This window comes from Nerophis ophidion, linkage group LG03 (assembly GCF_033978795.1).
Source record: "Nerophis ophidion isolate RoL-2023_Sa linkage group LG03, RoL_Noph_v1.0, whole genome shotgun sequence".
Classification (NCBI taxonomy): domain Eukaryota; kingdom Metazoa; phylum Chordata; class Actinopteri; order Syngnathiformes; family Syngnathidae; genus Nerophis; species Nerophis ophidion.
The window spans coordinates 31,424,571-31,442,979 of NC_084613.1; the positions used below are offsets into that span (position 1 = coordinate 31,424,571).

At 38.4% G+C, this 18,409-nt stretch overlaps 1 protein-coding gene across 1 annotated transcript in view; it reads right to left on the minus strand.

The window, feature by feature from the left end:
• The window catches only part of rcor1 (REST corepressor 1), a 45,663-nt gene that overhangs the window by 23,309 nt on the left and 3,945 nt on the right, over positions 1 to 18,409 (minus strand). The window contains exons 3-4 of the mRNA XM_061894915.1: positions 11,622 to 11,708; positions 2,415 to 2,467 (exon numbers count right to left, since the gene is read on the minus strand). Coding sequence (XP_061750899.1) covers positions 2,415 to 2,467; positions 11,622 to 11,708 — 140 coding nt within the window. The remainder of the gene's footprint in view (positions 1 to 2,414; positions 2,468 to 11,621; positions 11,709 to 18,409) is intronic.

Consider the following 18,409-nt stretch of genomic DNA (forward strand, 5'->3'; position numbering starts at 1 on the left):
GAGTCATTTACCTGCATCATGTTGTCATCCACTTAATAATGTAGTCATTCACCTAACCTGCATCATGTAGTCATTCACCTAATCATGTATTAATTCACCCAACCTGCCTCATGTAGTCATTCACGCAACCTGCCTTATGTGGTCATTCACCTAACCTGCCACATGTAGTCATTCACCTAACCTGCCTCATGTAGTCATTCATCTAATCTGCCATATGTAGTCATTCTAGGTGAATGACTACATATGGCAGATTAGATAGGCTTCATGTAGTCATTCACCTAATATGCTTCATGTAGACAATCACCTAATATGCTTCATGTAGACAATCACCAAACATGCCTCATGTAGACATTCACGTAACCTGCCTCATGTAGACATTCACCTAACCTGCCTCATAGTCATTCACCTAACATGCTTCATGTAATCATTAGCCTAACCTGCCTCATGTAATCATTCACATAACCTGCCTCATGTAGTCATTCACGTAACCTGCCTAATGTAGTCATTCACCTAACCTGCCTCATGTAGTCATTATAAATCGGTTGTACTTGTATAGCGCTTTTCTACCTTCAAGGTACTCAAAGCGCTTTGACACTACTTCCACATTTACCCATTCACACACACATTCACACACTGATGGAGGGAGCTGCCATGCAAGGCGCCAACCAGCACCCATCAGGAGCAAGGGTGAATTGTCTTGCTCAGGACAAAACGGACGTGACGAGGTTGGTACTAGGTGGGATTTGAACCAGGGACGCTCGGGTTGCGCACGGCCACTCTCCCACTGCGCCACGCCGTCTCCTGACTCACTTCATGTAGTCATTCACCTAACCTGCCTCATGTAGTCTTTTACGAACGTGCTTCATGTAGTCTTTCACGAAACTGCCCCAAGTAGTCATTCACATAACCTGCCTCATGTAGTCATTCACATAACCTGCCTCATGTAGACATTCACCTAACCTGCCTCATAGTCATTCACCTAACATGCTTCATGTAATCATTAGCCTAACCTGCCTCATGTAATCATTCACATAACCTGCCTCATGTAGTCATTCACGTAACCTGCCTAATGTAGTCATTCACCTAACCTGCCTCATGTAGTCATTATAAATGGGTTGTACTTGTATAGCGCTTTTCTACCTTCAAGGTACTCAAAGCGCTTTGACACTACTTCCACATTTACCCATTCACACACTGACGGAGGGAGCTGCCATGCAAGGCGCCAACCAGCACCCATCAGGAGCAAGGGTGAAGTGTCTTGCTCAGGACACAACGGCCGTGACGAGGTTGGTACTAGGTGGGATTTGAACCAGGGACGCTCGGGTTGCGCACGGCCACTCTCCCACTGCGCCACGCCGTCTCCTGACTCACTTCATGTAGTAATTCACCTAACCTGCCTCACGTAGTCTTTCACGAACCTGCTTCATGTAATCTTTCATGCACCTGCCTCAAGTAGTCTTTCACCTAACATGCCTCATGTAGACATTCACCTAACATGCCTCATGAAGACATTCACCTAACATGCCTCATGTAGACATTCACCTAACATGCCTCATGTAGACATTCACCTAACATGCCTCATGAAGACATTCACCTAACATGCCTCATGTAGACATTCACGTAACATGCCTCATGAAGACATTCACGTAACATGCCTCATGTTGTCATTCATGTAACTTGACTCACTTCATGTAGTCATTCACCTAACCTGCCTCATGTAGTCTTTTACGAACGTGCTTCATGTAGTCTTTCACGAAACTGCCCCAAGTGGTCATTCACCTAACATGCCTCATGTAGACATTCACCTAACATGCCTCATGTAGTCATTCACCTAACATGCCTCATGTAGACATTCACCTAACATGCCTCATGTAGTCATTCACCTAACATGCCTCATGTAGTCATTCACGTAACATGCCTTATGTAGACATTCACGTAACATGCCTCATGTAGACATTCACCTAACATGCCTCATGAAGACATTCACCTAACATGCTTCATGTAGACATTCACGTAACATGCCTCATGTTGTCATTCATGTAACCTGACTCACTTCATGTAGTCATTCACCTAACCTGCCTCATGTAGTCTTTTACGAACGTGCTTCATGTAGTCTTTCACGAAACTGCCCCAAGTAGTCATTCACCTAACATGCCTCATGTAGACATTCACCTAACATGCCTCATGTAGACATTCACCTAACATGTCTAATGTAGTCATTCACCTAACATGCCTCATGTAGTCAATCACTTAACATGCCTCATGTAGTCATTCACCTAACCTGCCTCATGTAGTCATTCACCTAACCATGTAGTCATTCACTTAAGCTAGACAGTAGTGAGTAAGAACAGTGAAGAGATTGTAGTGCGTGACATAAGCGTGAAGAGATTGTAATGAGTAACATAGCTGTGCACCTGTTCCATGTTGTATCCGTGTTTGTCTTTAGCGATGGTGATGTATTCATCCACTGAAAGTAGCAAACAGAACTGAAATTATTCACTTTTACGTTACAATCTATACAATATGTTACCTGTTTAAAAATGTGTTACAATCTATACAATAAGTTACAATCCATACAAATGTTATGTTACATTGTATACAATATGTTACAATCTACACCAGGGGTCTCAAACGTAATTTACTTGGGGGCCACTGGATGCAAAAATTGGGTGAGGCTGGGCCGCAAGAAAAGATTTCTTAAAAAATTTAACATGCACTTTTTAATGAATTCACCTTCTATGAATGGCTTTCCCGCCTTAGCAACATACTTGCCAACCATCACGATTTTCCCGGGGGACTCCTGAATTTCAGTGCACCTCCCGACAATCTACTGGTGCAACCATTTTCCCGAATTTGTCCCAATTTTCACCCGGCCGACATTATTAAGGGCTGCTGTGACTGCACTGCCTTTAACGGCCTCTACAACAGTGGTTCTCAACCTTTTTTCAGTGATGTACCCCCTGTGAACACTTTTTTCATTCAAGTACCCCCTAATCAGAGCAAAGCATTTTTGTTGGGGAAAAAAAAGATAAAGAAGTAAAATACAGCACTATGTCATTGGTTTCTGATTTATTAAATTGTATAACAGTGCAAAATATTGCTCATTTGTAGTGGTCTTTCTTGAACTATTTGGAAAAAAGATATAAAATAACTAAAAACTTTTTGAAGAATAAACAAGTGATTAAATTATAAATTAAGATTTCTACACATAGAATTGTAATAGAGATCCATCTGGATTCATGAACTTAATTCTAAACATTTCTTCACCAAAAAATAAATCTTTAACATCATTATTTATGGAACATGTCCGTAAAAAGTCTAGCTGTCAACACTGAATGTTGGATTGTTGGATTATTTTTTCACAGTTTATGAACTTACATTCATATTTCATTGAAATATTATCCAATAATATATTCATAAAGGATTTCTGAATTGCTGCTATCTCACTTGCCCCTTGGCATACCTTCAAGCACTTCCAGGGGTTCGCGCATCCCCTAGAAGAAGACTACTGCTCTAATACATCATCACGCACGCTTCTACATCACACAACCAATGTGCCGGCTCTGTAACATGTTGTATGAGACTTTTGCGGAACTAGATCAGGGGCTGCAAGACGTACTTGTTCAACAGCCATAAGGGTCACACTGAGGATGGCCGTATAAACAACTTTAACACTGTTACTAATATGCGCCACACTGTGAACCCACACCAAACAAGAATGACAAACCCTTTTTGGGAGACTTTCCGCATCCTAACACAACTTAAACACAAGAAAACAAATACCCAGAACACTTTGCAGCCTTGACTATCCCTGGCTACATTATACAACACCTCAACCGACGCAAGTAGGGAGGGTGGGGGGGTGGAGGTTTGGTGGTAGCTGGGGTGTGTATATTGTAGCCCGGAAGAGTCAGGGTAGAGTGGGATTCTGGCTAATTGTTCTGTTGTGTTTATGTTGTGTTACGATACAGATGTTCTCCCGAAATGTGTTTTGTCATTCTTGTTTGGTGTGGGTTCACAGTCTGGCACATATTTGTAACAGTGTTAAGGTTTTTTTTACGGCCACCCTCAGTGTGACCTGTGTAGCTGTTGATCAAATATATCTTATATATAAATACAGTATATCAAATATATCTACACGTGCGTCTTGGATGGCCGGATGCAACATATAACTGGGCTTGCACGCTGCCAGTTCAGGATGTAGGGGGCGCTAAAGGCAGTGCCATTATGGCACTCACTGAATATTGTTGATATGGTATAAATCGACAGGGGCTTCGAACAAATTGGTGCCCTGAAATTTGGGGGTCTCCCAGGAAAATTGGGGACGTGGGCAAGTATGACGCTGTTAAGCGGCATTCATATTAAACTCGCGGGCCACACCAACATTAAATTGTCATATCAAAGTGCGGGCCGCATAATAACGTCTCGCGGGCCGCATGTTCGAGACCCCTGATCTACACAATACGTTACAATCTATAAACATGTTACATTAAAATCTATACAATGTATTAGAATTTATACCATATGTTACGTCACAATCTATACAATATGTTATGTTTCAATCTATAAAATGTTACGTGGCAATCTATAAAATGTTAAATTGCAATCTATAAATGTTACAATCTATACAATGTTACAATATATACAATACGTTAAAATCTATACGATATGTTACGTTATAGTCTATAAAATGTTATGTTAAAATCTATAAATTGTTTCGTTACAATCTATACAATGTTACGTTACAATCTATACAATGTTACGCTACATCTATAAAATATGTTACGTTACAACCTATACAATGTTACACGTTACAATCTATACAATCCATACATACTAATACAATCTATACAATATGTTACAATCTATACAATATGTTACAGTCTATACAATACGTTACAGTCTATGAAGTATGTTAAAGTATCTATACATCTATACAATATGTTACAATATATAAATCTTTTCAATGGTTACGTTACAATCCATACAATATGTTACACTACAATCTACTGGATACAGTCTAAACAACATGTTATGTTACAATCTATACAATATGTTACAATCTAAACAACAGGTTACGTTACAATCTCTAAAATACTTAACAAACTATACAATGTTACATTACAATCTATACAATGTTACATTACAATCTATAAAATGTTACTATACAAGCGATTCAAAATTGTACAATCTATACAATATTCTATAATCTGAACAGTATGTTACAATGTATACAATATATTACAATTTATACAATATGTTACAATCCATACAATGTTGTGTTACATTCTATTCAATATGTTACAATCTATACAATATGCTACAATCTGTACAATATGTTGCGCTTCAATAAGTTACAATGTATAGCATGGTTACGTTACAATCCATGTAATATGTTACAATCTATACAATGTCATGTTACCTTCAATACAATATGTTATAATCTAGACCAGGGGTCAACAACCTTTTTGAAACCAAGAGCTACTTCTTGGATACTGATTAATGCGAAGAGCTACCAGTTTGATACACACTTCAATAAATTGCCAGAAATAGCCAATTTGCTCAATTTAGCTTTAACTCTGTTATTATAAATAATTAATGATATTTATATTTGTGGAAACACTGATCATCTTAATGATTTCTTAGAATAAATATACATTTTTGATGACGTGTTTTAAATAGGTTAAAATCCAATCTGCGCTTTGTTAGAATATATAACAAATTGGACCAAGCTATACTTCCAACAAAGACAAATCATTATTTCTTCTAGATTTTCCAGAACAAAAAATTTAAAAGAAAATCAAAAGACTTCGAAATAAGATTTAATTTAAATTCTACAGATTTTCTAGATTTGCCAGAATTTTTTTTTTTAATTTTAATCATAAATTTGAAGAAATAGTTCACAAATATTCTTCTTCAAAAAAACAGAAGCTAAAATGAAGAATTAAATTAAAATTTGTCATTATTCTTTAAATTAAAAAAAATAATTTACTTGAACATTGATTTAAATTGTCAGGAAAGAAGAGGGAGGAATTTAAAAGGTAAAAAGGTATATGTGTTTAAAAATCCTAAAATCATTTTTAAGGTTGTATTTTTTTTCTAAAATTGTCTTTCTGAATGTAATAAGAAGCAAAAACAAAAAATAAATGAATATATTTAAACAAGTGAAGACCAAGTCTTTAAAATATTTTCTTGGATTTTCAAATTCTATTCGAGTTTTGTCTCTCAGAATTAAACATGTCGAGCAAAACGAAACCAGCTTGCTAGTAAATAAATACAATTAAAAAAAATAGAGGCAGCTCACTGGTAAGTGCTGCTATTTGAGATATTTTTAGAACAGGCCAGCGGGCTAATCATCCTGTCCTTACGGGCTACCTGGTGCCTGCGGGCACCGCGTTGGTGACCCCTGATCTAGACAATACGTTAGAATCTATACAATCTGTACAATATGCTACAATCCATACAATCAATTCAATGGGTTATGTTACAATCAATACTATGTTACAATCTATTTAATGGGTTATGTTACAATCTATACAATAGGTTACGTAACAATCTCTAAAGTATGTTACAATCAATACAATGTTGCATTACAATAAGAGATGTCCGATAATATAAATGCTTTGAAATGTAATATCGGAAATTATCGGTATCGGTTTCAAAAACTAAAATGTATAACTTTTTAAAACGCCACTGTGTGTGGGAGAAGTACAGAGCGCCAATAAACCTTTAAGTAGGGCTGGGCGATATATCGATATACGTGATATATCGCGGGTTTGTCTCTGTGCGATATAGAAAATGACTATATCGTAATATTCGAGTATACGTTCTCACACAGTTGTTTTTAGCTGCGGGGATTAGAGTACTGGCTCTTTCCACTCCTAGTGTCTCCTCACAGACAGCAAGCGCACAATCTTACACACGTCACATCCTACGTCACATATGTATACGCCCTCGCCCAGCAGAGAGGTAGCAGCGTGGCTAACGTTAGCTGTGGTGCTAGCAGACTTAGAGGTGCTGATTCTTATCCCAGTCGAGTGGTAATACGAGAGAAAGAAGGTGCAAATATGGTAACAAATGAAGGAAGAATTAATTCCCAAGAAAAACAGCACGGGGTCCATCGTCTGGCGGTGGTTGTCGAATAGACAACTTTAATTTGATTTGTCAAGTGTGGGGCACAGGCGTTGCTACCAAAAGTAACAATACTGCTAATATGTAGCATCATTTGAAAAGTCACCTGCTAATAACTTTAATAAATACAGTTTTGGTAAATTGACTTAATTGTAATTTCCTTCTCTGCATGAAAGTTTAAAATGACCATATATTAATGCAGTATGAACAAGAATGTTTTAATGGAGACACATAGAATCATCATACTGCTGTGATTATATGTATCAAGTGTTCATTTAAGGCTAAGGCAAAATACCGAGTTATATATCGTATATCGCGATATGGCCTAAAAATATTGCGATATTAAAAAAAGGCCATATCGCCCAGCCCTACTTTAAAGGCACTGCCTATGCATGCCGGCCAAGTCACATAATATCTCCCACTTTTCACACACACAAGTGAATGCAAAGCATACTTAGTCAACAGCCATACAGGTCACACTGAGGGTGGGCGTATAAACAACTTTAACACTGTTACAAATATGCGCCACACTGTGAATCCACACCAAACAAGGATGACAAACACACTTCGGGAGAACATCCGCACTGTAAGACAACATAAACACAACAGAACAAATACCCAGTAACCCTTGCAGCACTAACTCTTCTGGGATGCTACAATATACACCCACCGCTACACTCTACCCCCCCACCTCAACCTCCTCATGTCCCAAATTTCAGGCTGCTGTTTTGAGGGATGTTAAAAACAATAATGCACTTTGTGACTTCAATAATAACATTGGGAGTGCCATGTTGGCATTTTTTCCATAACTTGAGTTGATTTATTTTGGAAAATCTTGTTACATTGTTTAATGCAGGGGTCTCAAACATGCAGCCCACGGGCCGCAATTGGCCCACGGGCGAGACGTTATTAAGCGGCCCGCGCTTTGATATGACAATTTAATGTTGGTGCGGCCCGCGAGTTTAATATGAACGGCGCTTCACAGCGTCATACTTGCCAAAATACCCAATTTTTCGGGGAGACCCCTGAATTTCAGGGCACCAATTCTCTCGAAGCCACTGTCAATTTTTACCAGATCAACAGTGCCATAATGGCACTGCCTTTAGTGCCCCCTACATCCTGACCTGACAGAGTGCAAGCCCAGTAATATGTTGCATCTGGCCATGTGAGACACACATGTGTTGTTGCAAGATATATTTAATCAACAGCTACACACGTCACACTCAGGGTGGCCGTAAAAAAATGTTGAACACTGTTACAAATATGAGCCAGACTGTGAACCAACACCAAACAAGAATGACATACACATTTCGGGAGAACATCCGCATCGTAACACAACATAAACACACCAGAACAATTACCCGGAATCCCATGCAGAGCTAACTCTTCCGGGCTACAATATACACACCCCAGCTACCACCAACCCCCCACTTCCCCACCCTCCCTACTTGAGTCGGTTGTGGTGTTGTATATTGTAGCCCTGCAAGGTGTTCTGGGTATTTGTTCTCTTGTGTTTAAGTTGTGTTAGGGTGCGGAAATTCTCCCAAAATGGGTTTGTCATTCTTTTTTGGTGTGGGTTCACAGTTTGGCGCATATTTGTAACAGTGTTAAAAGTTTTTTTACGGCCACCCTTAGTGTGACGTGTATGGCTGTTGAATAAGTACGTCTTGCAGCAACTGACGTTGTTCTGCACAGGTCTCACATAACATGTTACAGAGCCAGCACATTGGTTGTGTGATGTAAAAGCGTGCACGATGACATGTAGTTGAGCAGTAGTCTTCTTTTGGGGGTGCGCGGACCCCTGGGGGTACTTGAAGGTATGCCAAAGGACAAGTGAGATACATTAAAAACAATCTAAAATACAGCAGCAATTCATGAATCCTTTATACATATGTTTATTGAATAATACTTCAATGAAGTATGAATGAAAGTTCATAAACTGTGGAAAAATAATATAACAATCTAACAGTCAGTGTTGACAGTTGGATTTTTTGTGGACATGTTCCATAAATATTGATGTTAAAGATTTCTTTTTTTGTGAAGAAATTTTTAGAATTAGGTTCACGAATCCAGATGGATCTCTATTACAATCCCCAAAGAAGGCACTTTAAGTTGATGATTACTTCTATGTGTAGAAATATTTATTTATAATTGAATCACTTGTTTATTTTTCAACAAGTTTTTTAGTTATTTTTATATCTTTTTTTCCAAAGGGTTCAAGAAAGACCACTAGAAATGAGCAATATTTCAGAAACTGATGACATAGTGCTGTATTTTACTTCTTTATCTCTTTTTTTCAACCAAAAATGCTTTGCTCTGATTAGGCGGTACTTGAATTAAAAAAATGTTCACAGGGGGTACATCACTGAAAAAAAGGTTGAGAAACACTGTTGTAGAGGACGTTAAAGGCAGTGCAGTCAGGGCAGCCCTTAATAATGTTGGCCGGGTGAAAATTGGGACAAATTCGGGAGAATGGTTGCACCGGTAGATTGTCGGGAGGTGCACTGAAATTCAGGAGTCTCCCGGAAAAATTGTAAGGATTGGCAAGTATGTTGCTAAGGCGGGAAAGCCATTCATAAAAGGTGATTTCATTCAAATCTTTTCTTGCGGCCCAGCCTCACACAGTTTTTGCATCCAGTGGCCCCCAGGCAAATTGAGTTTGAGACCCCTGGTTTAATGCATCCAGCGGGGCATCACAACAATCAGAATACAAGATATCGGCAAAAAGGCATTTATCGGACATCTCCACTTAAAATCTATAAAATGTTACGTTACAATCTATTCAAAATTTTACAATCTATATAATATGTTACAATGTATACAATATGTTACAATCTATAAGGGGTTACATTAAAATCTTTAAAAGGGGTTACGTTACAATCTGTACAATATGTTACAATCTATACAATATGTTACGTTAAAACGTACACAATACATTAAAATCTATATATGTTACTATATATACAATATATTACGTTACAATCTATACTATGTTACATTACAATCCATACTATGTTACAATCTAAAACTGTTACGTTACAGTATATCATATATGCTACGTCGATAAATGTAGCGTTACAATCAATACTATATGTTACATCCATAAATGTAACATTACAATCCATACTAGGTTACATCTATAAATATCACATTACAATCAATGCTATGTTACATCTATAAATGTCACGCTACAATCTATACAAAATGTTACGCTACAATCTTTACAGCATTTTACAATTAATATAAGGAGTTACATTACAATCTACACAAAGGGTTACATTACAATCTATACACAATTTTACGATGAATATAATGGGTTATATTACAATCTATACAATATGTTACAACCGATAAAATATGTTATGTTACAAGCTATACAATAAGTTACAATCTACACAATGGGTTATGTTGCAATCTATACAATGTTACCTTACATCCTATACAATGTGTTAGGTTACAGCCTATGCAATGTGTTACATTACAATCTGTACAGTATGCTATGCTACAATCTATATAATATGTTACAATCTATAAAAAGCGTTACATTACAATCTATACAAGGGGTTACATTACAATCTTCACAAAGGGTTACATTACAATCTATACAATATGTTACAACATAAAAAATATGTTACGTTACAACCAATACAATATGTTACATCACAACCTATACAATATACTATATTACAACCTTCAAAATATGTTATGTTTCAATCTATACAATGTTACATTACAAATTATACATTACATTACAAGCTATAAAATGTTATTGTGTAAATAGTAACCTAACATTGTATACAATGTTATTGTATAGATAGTAACCTAACATTGTATACAATGTTATTGTATAGATAGTAACCTAACATTGTATACATTGTAACCTAACATTTAAAGTAACATTGTATAGATTGTAACTTAACATTGTATTGATTGTAACATAACATTGTATAGATTGTAACTTAACATTGTATTGATTGAAACCTACAGTAACATTTAAAGTAACATTGTATAGATTGTAACCTAACATCCTATAGATTGTAACCTAACATCGTATAGATTGTAATCTAGCAGGTCAATCTATATAATGCCAAGTTACAATCCATACAATGTTACATTACAATCTATAAAATGTTACGTTACAATCCATACACTGTTACAATGTATACAAGGTTATGCTACAATCTATACAAACTTACATTACCATCTATACAATGTTACAATCTACACAATGTTACGTTACAATCTATACAATGTTACATTCCAAGCTATACAGTATTTCAAGTAACACACGATACAATGTTAGATTACACTCTATACAACGTTAGGTTACACTCTATACAACGTTAGGTTACACTCTATACAACGTTAGGTTACACTCTATACAGTATTTTAAGTTACACTCTATACAATGTTAGGTTACATTCTATAGATTGTTAGGTTACACTCGATACAATGTTAGGTTACACTCTAAACAATGTGTGTGGCCTTACGTTGATTGTGGACATTACTGCTGGGCGTCCACACCAACATGTCAGACATGTCCACACTGTCTGCCTGCTGACACGTCCTCGCCACCTCTACACACACAACACACACAAATAGGTTAAATGAAATACTGCATCACTTTATTTAGAAGTATATCTATATATTAGTAATATTTGTGAGCATATGTAATTGTCTGCAGTCCTCTCCAAGGTTTCTCATAGTCATTCACATTGACATCCCACTGTATTGTGAGTTTTTCCTTGCCCTCATGTCGGCTCTGAACCGAGGATGTCATTGTGGCTTGTGCAGCCCTTTGAAACACTTGTGATCTAGGGCTGAATGAATAAACATTGATAGATAGATTGAATTTTTTTGGGGGGTGAAAATAAATGATAATTTGGAAACTAAAAATATCTCCGAAAGTGCTTATTAATGAATTTAGTGAGTCATAGACCTACTCCTCAGGACTTCTCTGCTATCTTTAATTTTATTTTTTGAACTTTTTTGAATGCAAGAGTAGCCGTAACAAGTTAATAAACTTTACTGAAGACCCGAAGGATCAACCACGATCGCTCTGCACCGTTGACAGAAAGCAGCCGGCGGGCCGTGAGTAAAATCAGCTGATGGACTTAATGAATGAATGAATAAACGCGCAGCTGCGTTATATGGAATCAGTCGAACGCTATGGAAAGGAAAGTTGCAGGTTGTGGATGTGAAATACATATTAAATGTATCTCAGAAATCAAGGTCTGCCACTGGATCAAAAGCCTCTAGATCATCCTCAGTATCCTCAGAATTACAAAAGGCCAAGGCCTGTAAAGGCTCAAGCTGCTGCACTGAAGGAAAAACACATCTTGCAACTGGACGAAACAAAGTTTAAAGCAAAGGTGGAGCAAATGGAGTAGGAAGCAGACCTCGCAGCATCAACTGCTAAATTGAGCTCATAGAACTAGATAGTACAATCCCTCTGATTAATCAGCACTTAGTGTTGAGTGGAGTGGGGTCATTTAGCAGCCCAGTTTGGGTCCTTTCTCTTTAACCATATCCATCTGCTACTTGTTCAGCAGCATCCAGCAGCGATTTGACAGCCCGCCGGAAGGCCTGACCTCTCAATCCAATTCTTTTCAGGAGGCTGGTTGTGAACGTAGCAACAAAGCCTCTGCACCCAACTTCAACTGGAAGCACTCGGGCAAGCCAGCCGTGCTGCTCTGCCTCGGCTGCTATGTCCGCAAACCTCAGTTGTTTGTGCTCATATGCTTCACCAACAGCTGCTTCCCATGGTACAGTTAGTTCAACAATGAACACAGTCTTCTGGGAGGTTGACCAAAAGACCAGGTCTGGCCTGAAGCTGGTTGTAATGATTTCAGGCGGGAAGATAAGTTTCTGGTCCAGGTCAACCTGCATTTTCAGGTCCCGGGCAGAGTCCAGAAGGGCTGCCTCCACTCTTGCAAATGGTTTTGGTGGGAGTTGTCCTGCTCTTACAAACTGCGTGGTGATTGAGTGACTAGGGATTAGGGGAGGGAGGGCCTTGTAATTTCTCCTTTCCTCCAGGGTGATCGCCAGTTGCCTCAAGACCTGGTTGTGCCTGCAGGTGTAGCGGCCTTGAGACAAACTGATTTTGCAGCCGCTGAGGATGTGACTGAGTGTTGCAGGGGTTTGACACAGTGCACAAGAAAGATCTTCTCCAAACCATTGGTTTAAGTTCTTGGGTGTGGGAAGAACATTGTAAGTGGCTCTAAAGATGAAGCTGATTTGGCTCCCCTCCATTTCCCAAAGATCCTTCCATGTGAGCCTACGATGCTCCAGGTTGTCCTAGCTAGTCCAGTGTACCTGTTTGGACTGTGCCACTGCTGTTGCACATCTGTCTGCCTCCTCTTCTTCTTGTTGAACCTGATCAATCACCAGCTTTCTCCTCTGGGCTGATGTTGCCTTCTGCCATGTGGGTTGACTAGCCCCAAGTCCAAACCCACCTCTTCCGTGCTGCACTTGTCCCACTATGTCTCCATGCCCAAGAGCATATTTGGCTTGTCGCACGGCCTCAGATAGGATCCATTTCCTCGCGGTTGCCAGTTTGGAAGCAACCACTTGGATCACCTCAGCTTGAGACTCAGTCAGTGTCATGCTCAACCTCACCTTGGTGCATTTAAACTCCTCCGTGAGGCTAGAGATGGGCAGTTCCAGGGCACCATAACCATATAGGCCGAAGTTACTGAAGCACCGTGGAGGGCCAAGACACTTTTTGATGTATGCACTGACTGTTCTCTCCAGCTTCGCGACTTTGGACATGGGGATCTCGTAGACTGTTGGTGGCCACATCAAACGGGGGAGCAATCCAAACTGTAGGCACCACAGTTTCAATTTGCCAGGAAGTAAGGTCTTGTCAATGCGGACAAGACCTTTGATGGTTTGTTCTTTCAGCTGATTGCTGTGGTCCGAGTCTTTGAGACTTGCGTTGTACAATCGCCCAGACTTTTGACTGACAGCTCTGACACCAATGGAATGGGAGTATCCTAGAAGTAGAACCTCTGGTCAGTGAGTTTTCCCTTGACAATAGATATGCTCCTGGACTTGCTGGGTTTAAACTTCATCCGTGCCCATGTAATGTTGGCATGAAGCTTTCCCAGCAGATGTTTAGTGGATTTAATGGTTGAGGTCAAGGTGGTCATGTCGTTCAGGTAGGCACGGATGGGAGGTAGACGCTGTCCCCTTCTCAGAAGTTCTCCACCCACAACCCATTTGGAAGCTCGAATTATCACTTCCATTGCCATGGTGAAGGCTAGAGGGGAGATGGTACATCAATCACTTCCAGAGATTGCTATGATGTTCATTCTGTTGTTTTGACACAGAATTGCAGATCACATAATTCGTTTTTCACCAGGTTTGTGATAGTATTTGGTATGTGCAAGAATTTGAAGGCTGTCCAGATGAGAAAATGAGGGACAGATCCAAAAGCATTGGCTAGGTCTAGGAATAAGACGTGCAGGTTGTTTCCTTCCCTCTTGGTGGATTGAATTTGGTGCCATATCATGCTTGTATCCTCCAAGCAGCCTGAAGAACCAGTATTACAGCTTTCTGCAGGGATGAATCAATCAAGCTGTTTTGCTTCAGGTACGTTGTCATCCTTTTAGCAATGATGCTAAAGAAGACCTTCCCTTTAACACATACCAGGTTGATCTGCCAGAATTGATCAATGTTTGAGGCATCTTTTTCCTTTGGATTAACCCTCCCCAAGCTCTGCACCAAAATAGGAAATCCTTCAAAGTGATTCAATTCATAAAAGTAATGAGGTGGCTCAGAAACCCATGACTGAGTTTTATGATTATCAGCATGAAACAGAAAGTATGGAGAGCAATGTGGACTTAATAAAGTTAGGTGCAATACCCGAAACCTCATTTCACCAAACCATTTTAAGTATCCACAAACCTTTACTTAAAAAAGAACACCAACACATCAGAAGGTCCAAATCAGGGGTGTCCAAACTATTTCCACTGAGGGCCACACACGGAAAAATTAAACCATGCGGGGGCCGTTTTGATATTTTTCATTTTCAAACCATAACAAAATATATGGATTCTTTATTTTTTACCTTTAGGACTCCCAGGGAACATAAAGAGTCTCCGTCATTAACATGTTAAAAATAAGTCAAATTATTATTTTCATTTTTTATGCAACGCTTACAGTAAATATATCAATTTCAGGTTGATATAAAGCTAAAAAAAAAAGGTTTTATGCCTTTTCACTCAGAGACAACTTTGTTTTTTATATTTAAACTGAAATATGCAGTATTTCCCCCATTGCCCAATACCTTCAGAAAGCAATGTTTGATCTAAAGTAATTGGAGCCCTAAAAAGATAAATAATGCAGGACACCATTGATTTAAATGCATTATTATTTCTGAGTAATCACAGTGAAAAAATAAATAAAATCCCACTAAATATCTTTGGGATCCAAAAGGTCCCCCACTCATTGAGTGATACATTTTTATTATTATTTGTTTTACTCTTAACACTTAAGTTACGAGATCAACTTCAGATATATATGGCGATTTTACGTTTGAACTATTATTTTATTGGTTGTATGCTAGTTTGTCAAAGAAAATGCTGTTTTTATATGGCAACCACACAGTATATGTACACAATATTATAAAGTGAAATATTTGAAGTAATTGGAGCTTTAAATAGGTCAAGAATTGATTATAATTTTTTAAAACTTTTTTTTTCTTTTAGCATTGGCAATAAGAGCAAAATAAAGAAAAAAAAAAGAAAAACAAACAGCTTGCATGGCAGCTTTGTGTCAACATTGCAAATTTTCCCCATTAGATTTCTTCTCATTCTACTTTTTTTTTCTGTTTATTTTTTATTTTTGCAATAGCATTTTCAGAATGTGTGGCGGGCCACTAAACAATTAGCTGCTGGCCGCAAATGGCCCCCGGGCCGCACTTTGGACACCCCTGGTCTAAATAAACCTCAAAACCAAAACGCAACTGAAAAACACAAGACCCAGAGTGTAAATCAGACTCAAATAATAAATCACTCTGCACAAGATAATGTGTTTATTAATGCTGCTCATAACTTGGATATGGTTATTCAAAGACAAAGTGACATCGCATTGTTTCACAGCAAAAACTGTCTCTACTACCAGCAAGAAATATTTCTGTGTTTGATGGTAACCCACTGGCGTATCGGTCTTTTATCCATGCATTTGAACACTTGATTGAAGACAAGACAGAGACTAATCAAAACCGACTCTACTACCTTGAGCAGTTTACCTCTGGTTTGCCAAGAAACTTGGTTCGCAGCTGTTTTCACATAGAAGCCAGTAGGGGCTATAATGAAGCAAAGCACCTCTTAAAAGAATACTTTGTAAATTAGATGAAAAGTTTGGGAGCTTACTTGGAAAAAGCCTTGAATTGGACAGCGATTAAAGCTGAGGATGGGGAAATGCTGCATGCATATGCAATGTATTTGAGAGGATGCTGTAATGTAATGCAAGATTTACAGTATATGGAGGAACTTGATATTCCATCGAACCTAAGGCTCCAAACTACCCTACAAAACTCAGAGAAAAGTGGCGAAGCACAGCTTATGAGAACCAACAGAGAGCTGGCAGGAGAATCAGATTTAACAACTGTAGATTTTGTTGAAAAACATGCCAAGGTGCTTTTGGATTCGTTGTTTGGAGACATTCAGGACCAAATAACAATGAAAAGGCCACTTCCAAGAAGCAAAAGTGAACTAAAACCAATAGAGGCAGAAACAGCAGCTTTGCTACTTCAGTAGCTGTTAATACAGAGCCAGCAGGACGCACTTTAAAACAATCATCTGTTCCACAACAACCTGCTCAAACCACACCCTGTGTTATCATCCCTTTATGTGGATATTGTCATGGAAAACACGCTCTGACTGACTGCTCACAAGTCAAAACAGTCACAAGACAAAAAGGTTGCAACTCAGTATTCTTCTTCCTCCACAAGTTACATACACTATCTATATGTAAAATGGATACATGGATGATACAGCAGAGGATTGGGAGAATGTCATGTGGTCAGATGAAACCAAAACAGAACTTTTTGGTATTAACTCAACTCGTCGTGTTTGGAGGAAGAAGAATACGGAGTTGGATCCCAAGAACACCATACCTAAAGTGAAGCATGGGGGTGGAAACATCATGCTTTGGGGCTGTTGGTCTGCTAAAGGGACGGAACGATTGATCCGTGTTAAGGAAAGAATAAATGGGGCCATGTATAGTGAGATTTTGAGCCAAAACCTCCTTCCATCAGTGAGAGCTTTGAATGGTTGACCGAATACTTATTTTCCACCATAATTTACAAATAAATTCTTTAAAATTCCTACAATGTGAATTCCTGGATTTTTTTTTCACATTATGTCTCTCACAGTTGAAGTGTACCTATGATGAAAATTACAGACCTCTGTCATCATTTTAAGTGGCAGAACTTGCACAATCGGTGGCTGACTAAATACTTTTTTGCCCCACTGTATATATATACATACACACACATATATATATATATATATATATATATATATATATATATATATATATATATATCACAACTAGGGTTGGGTATCGAGTATCGAGTATCGATTGGAAACGGGACTAACTTTCCGATTCCTCCGGAATCGTTCAAAAGTTTAAATTTCGATTCCTAGTTTCGATACCCAGTGCGCCGACCGGAAAAAAAATAATAAGTCTGCCGACCCGGAAGAAGAAGCCGCTGAACACCAACGAAGAAGCGCCCACTGCCGGAAGTGTTAGCATAGCCGAGCCTATGTCAGTCAAGCATGGATAGCGGGCGTCGACGGTCGAAAGTGTGGCTTTATTTTACTAAAAAAAAAAGAAATATCGGCAAAATGTAACACGTGCGACAGGACTGTTTCGTGCTTAGGAGGGTGCACGTCGAACATGATGAAGCACCTCAGAGTGATTAAAAATCCCTCAGTGACATTATCAGTAGACATTTATAAAAATAATAAAAAAGAACAATAGTGTCACAGTGGCTGACACTTGCATTGCATCTCATAAGCTTGACAACACACTGTGTGCAATGTTTTCACAAAGACAAAATAAGTCATATTTTTGGTTCGTTTAATAGTTAAAACAAATTTACATTATTGCAAATCAGTTGATAAAACATTGTCCTTTACAATTATAAAAGCTTTTTTTGAAAAAAATCTACTACTCTGCTAGCATGTAAGCAGACTGGGGTAGATCCTGCTGAAATCCTATGTATTGAATGAATACAGAATCGTTTTGAATTGGAAAAATATTGTTT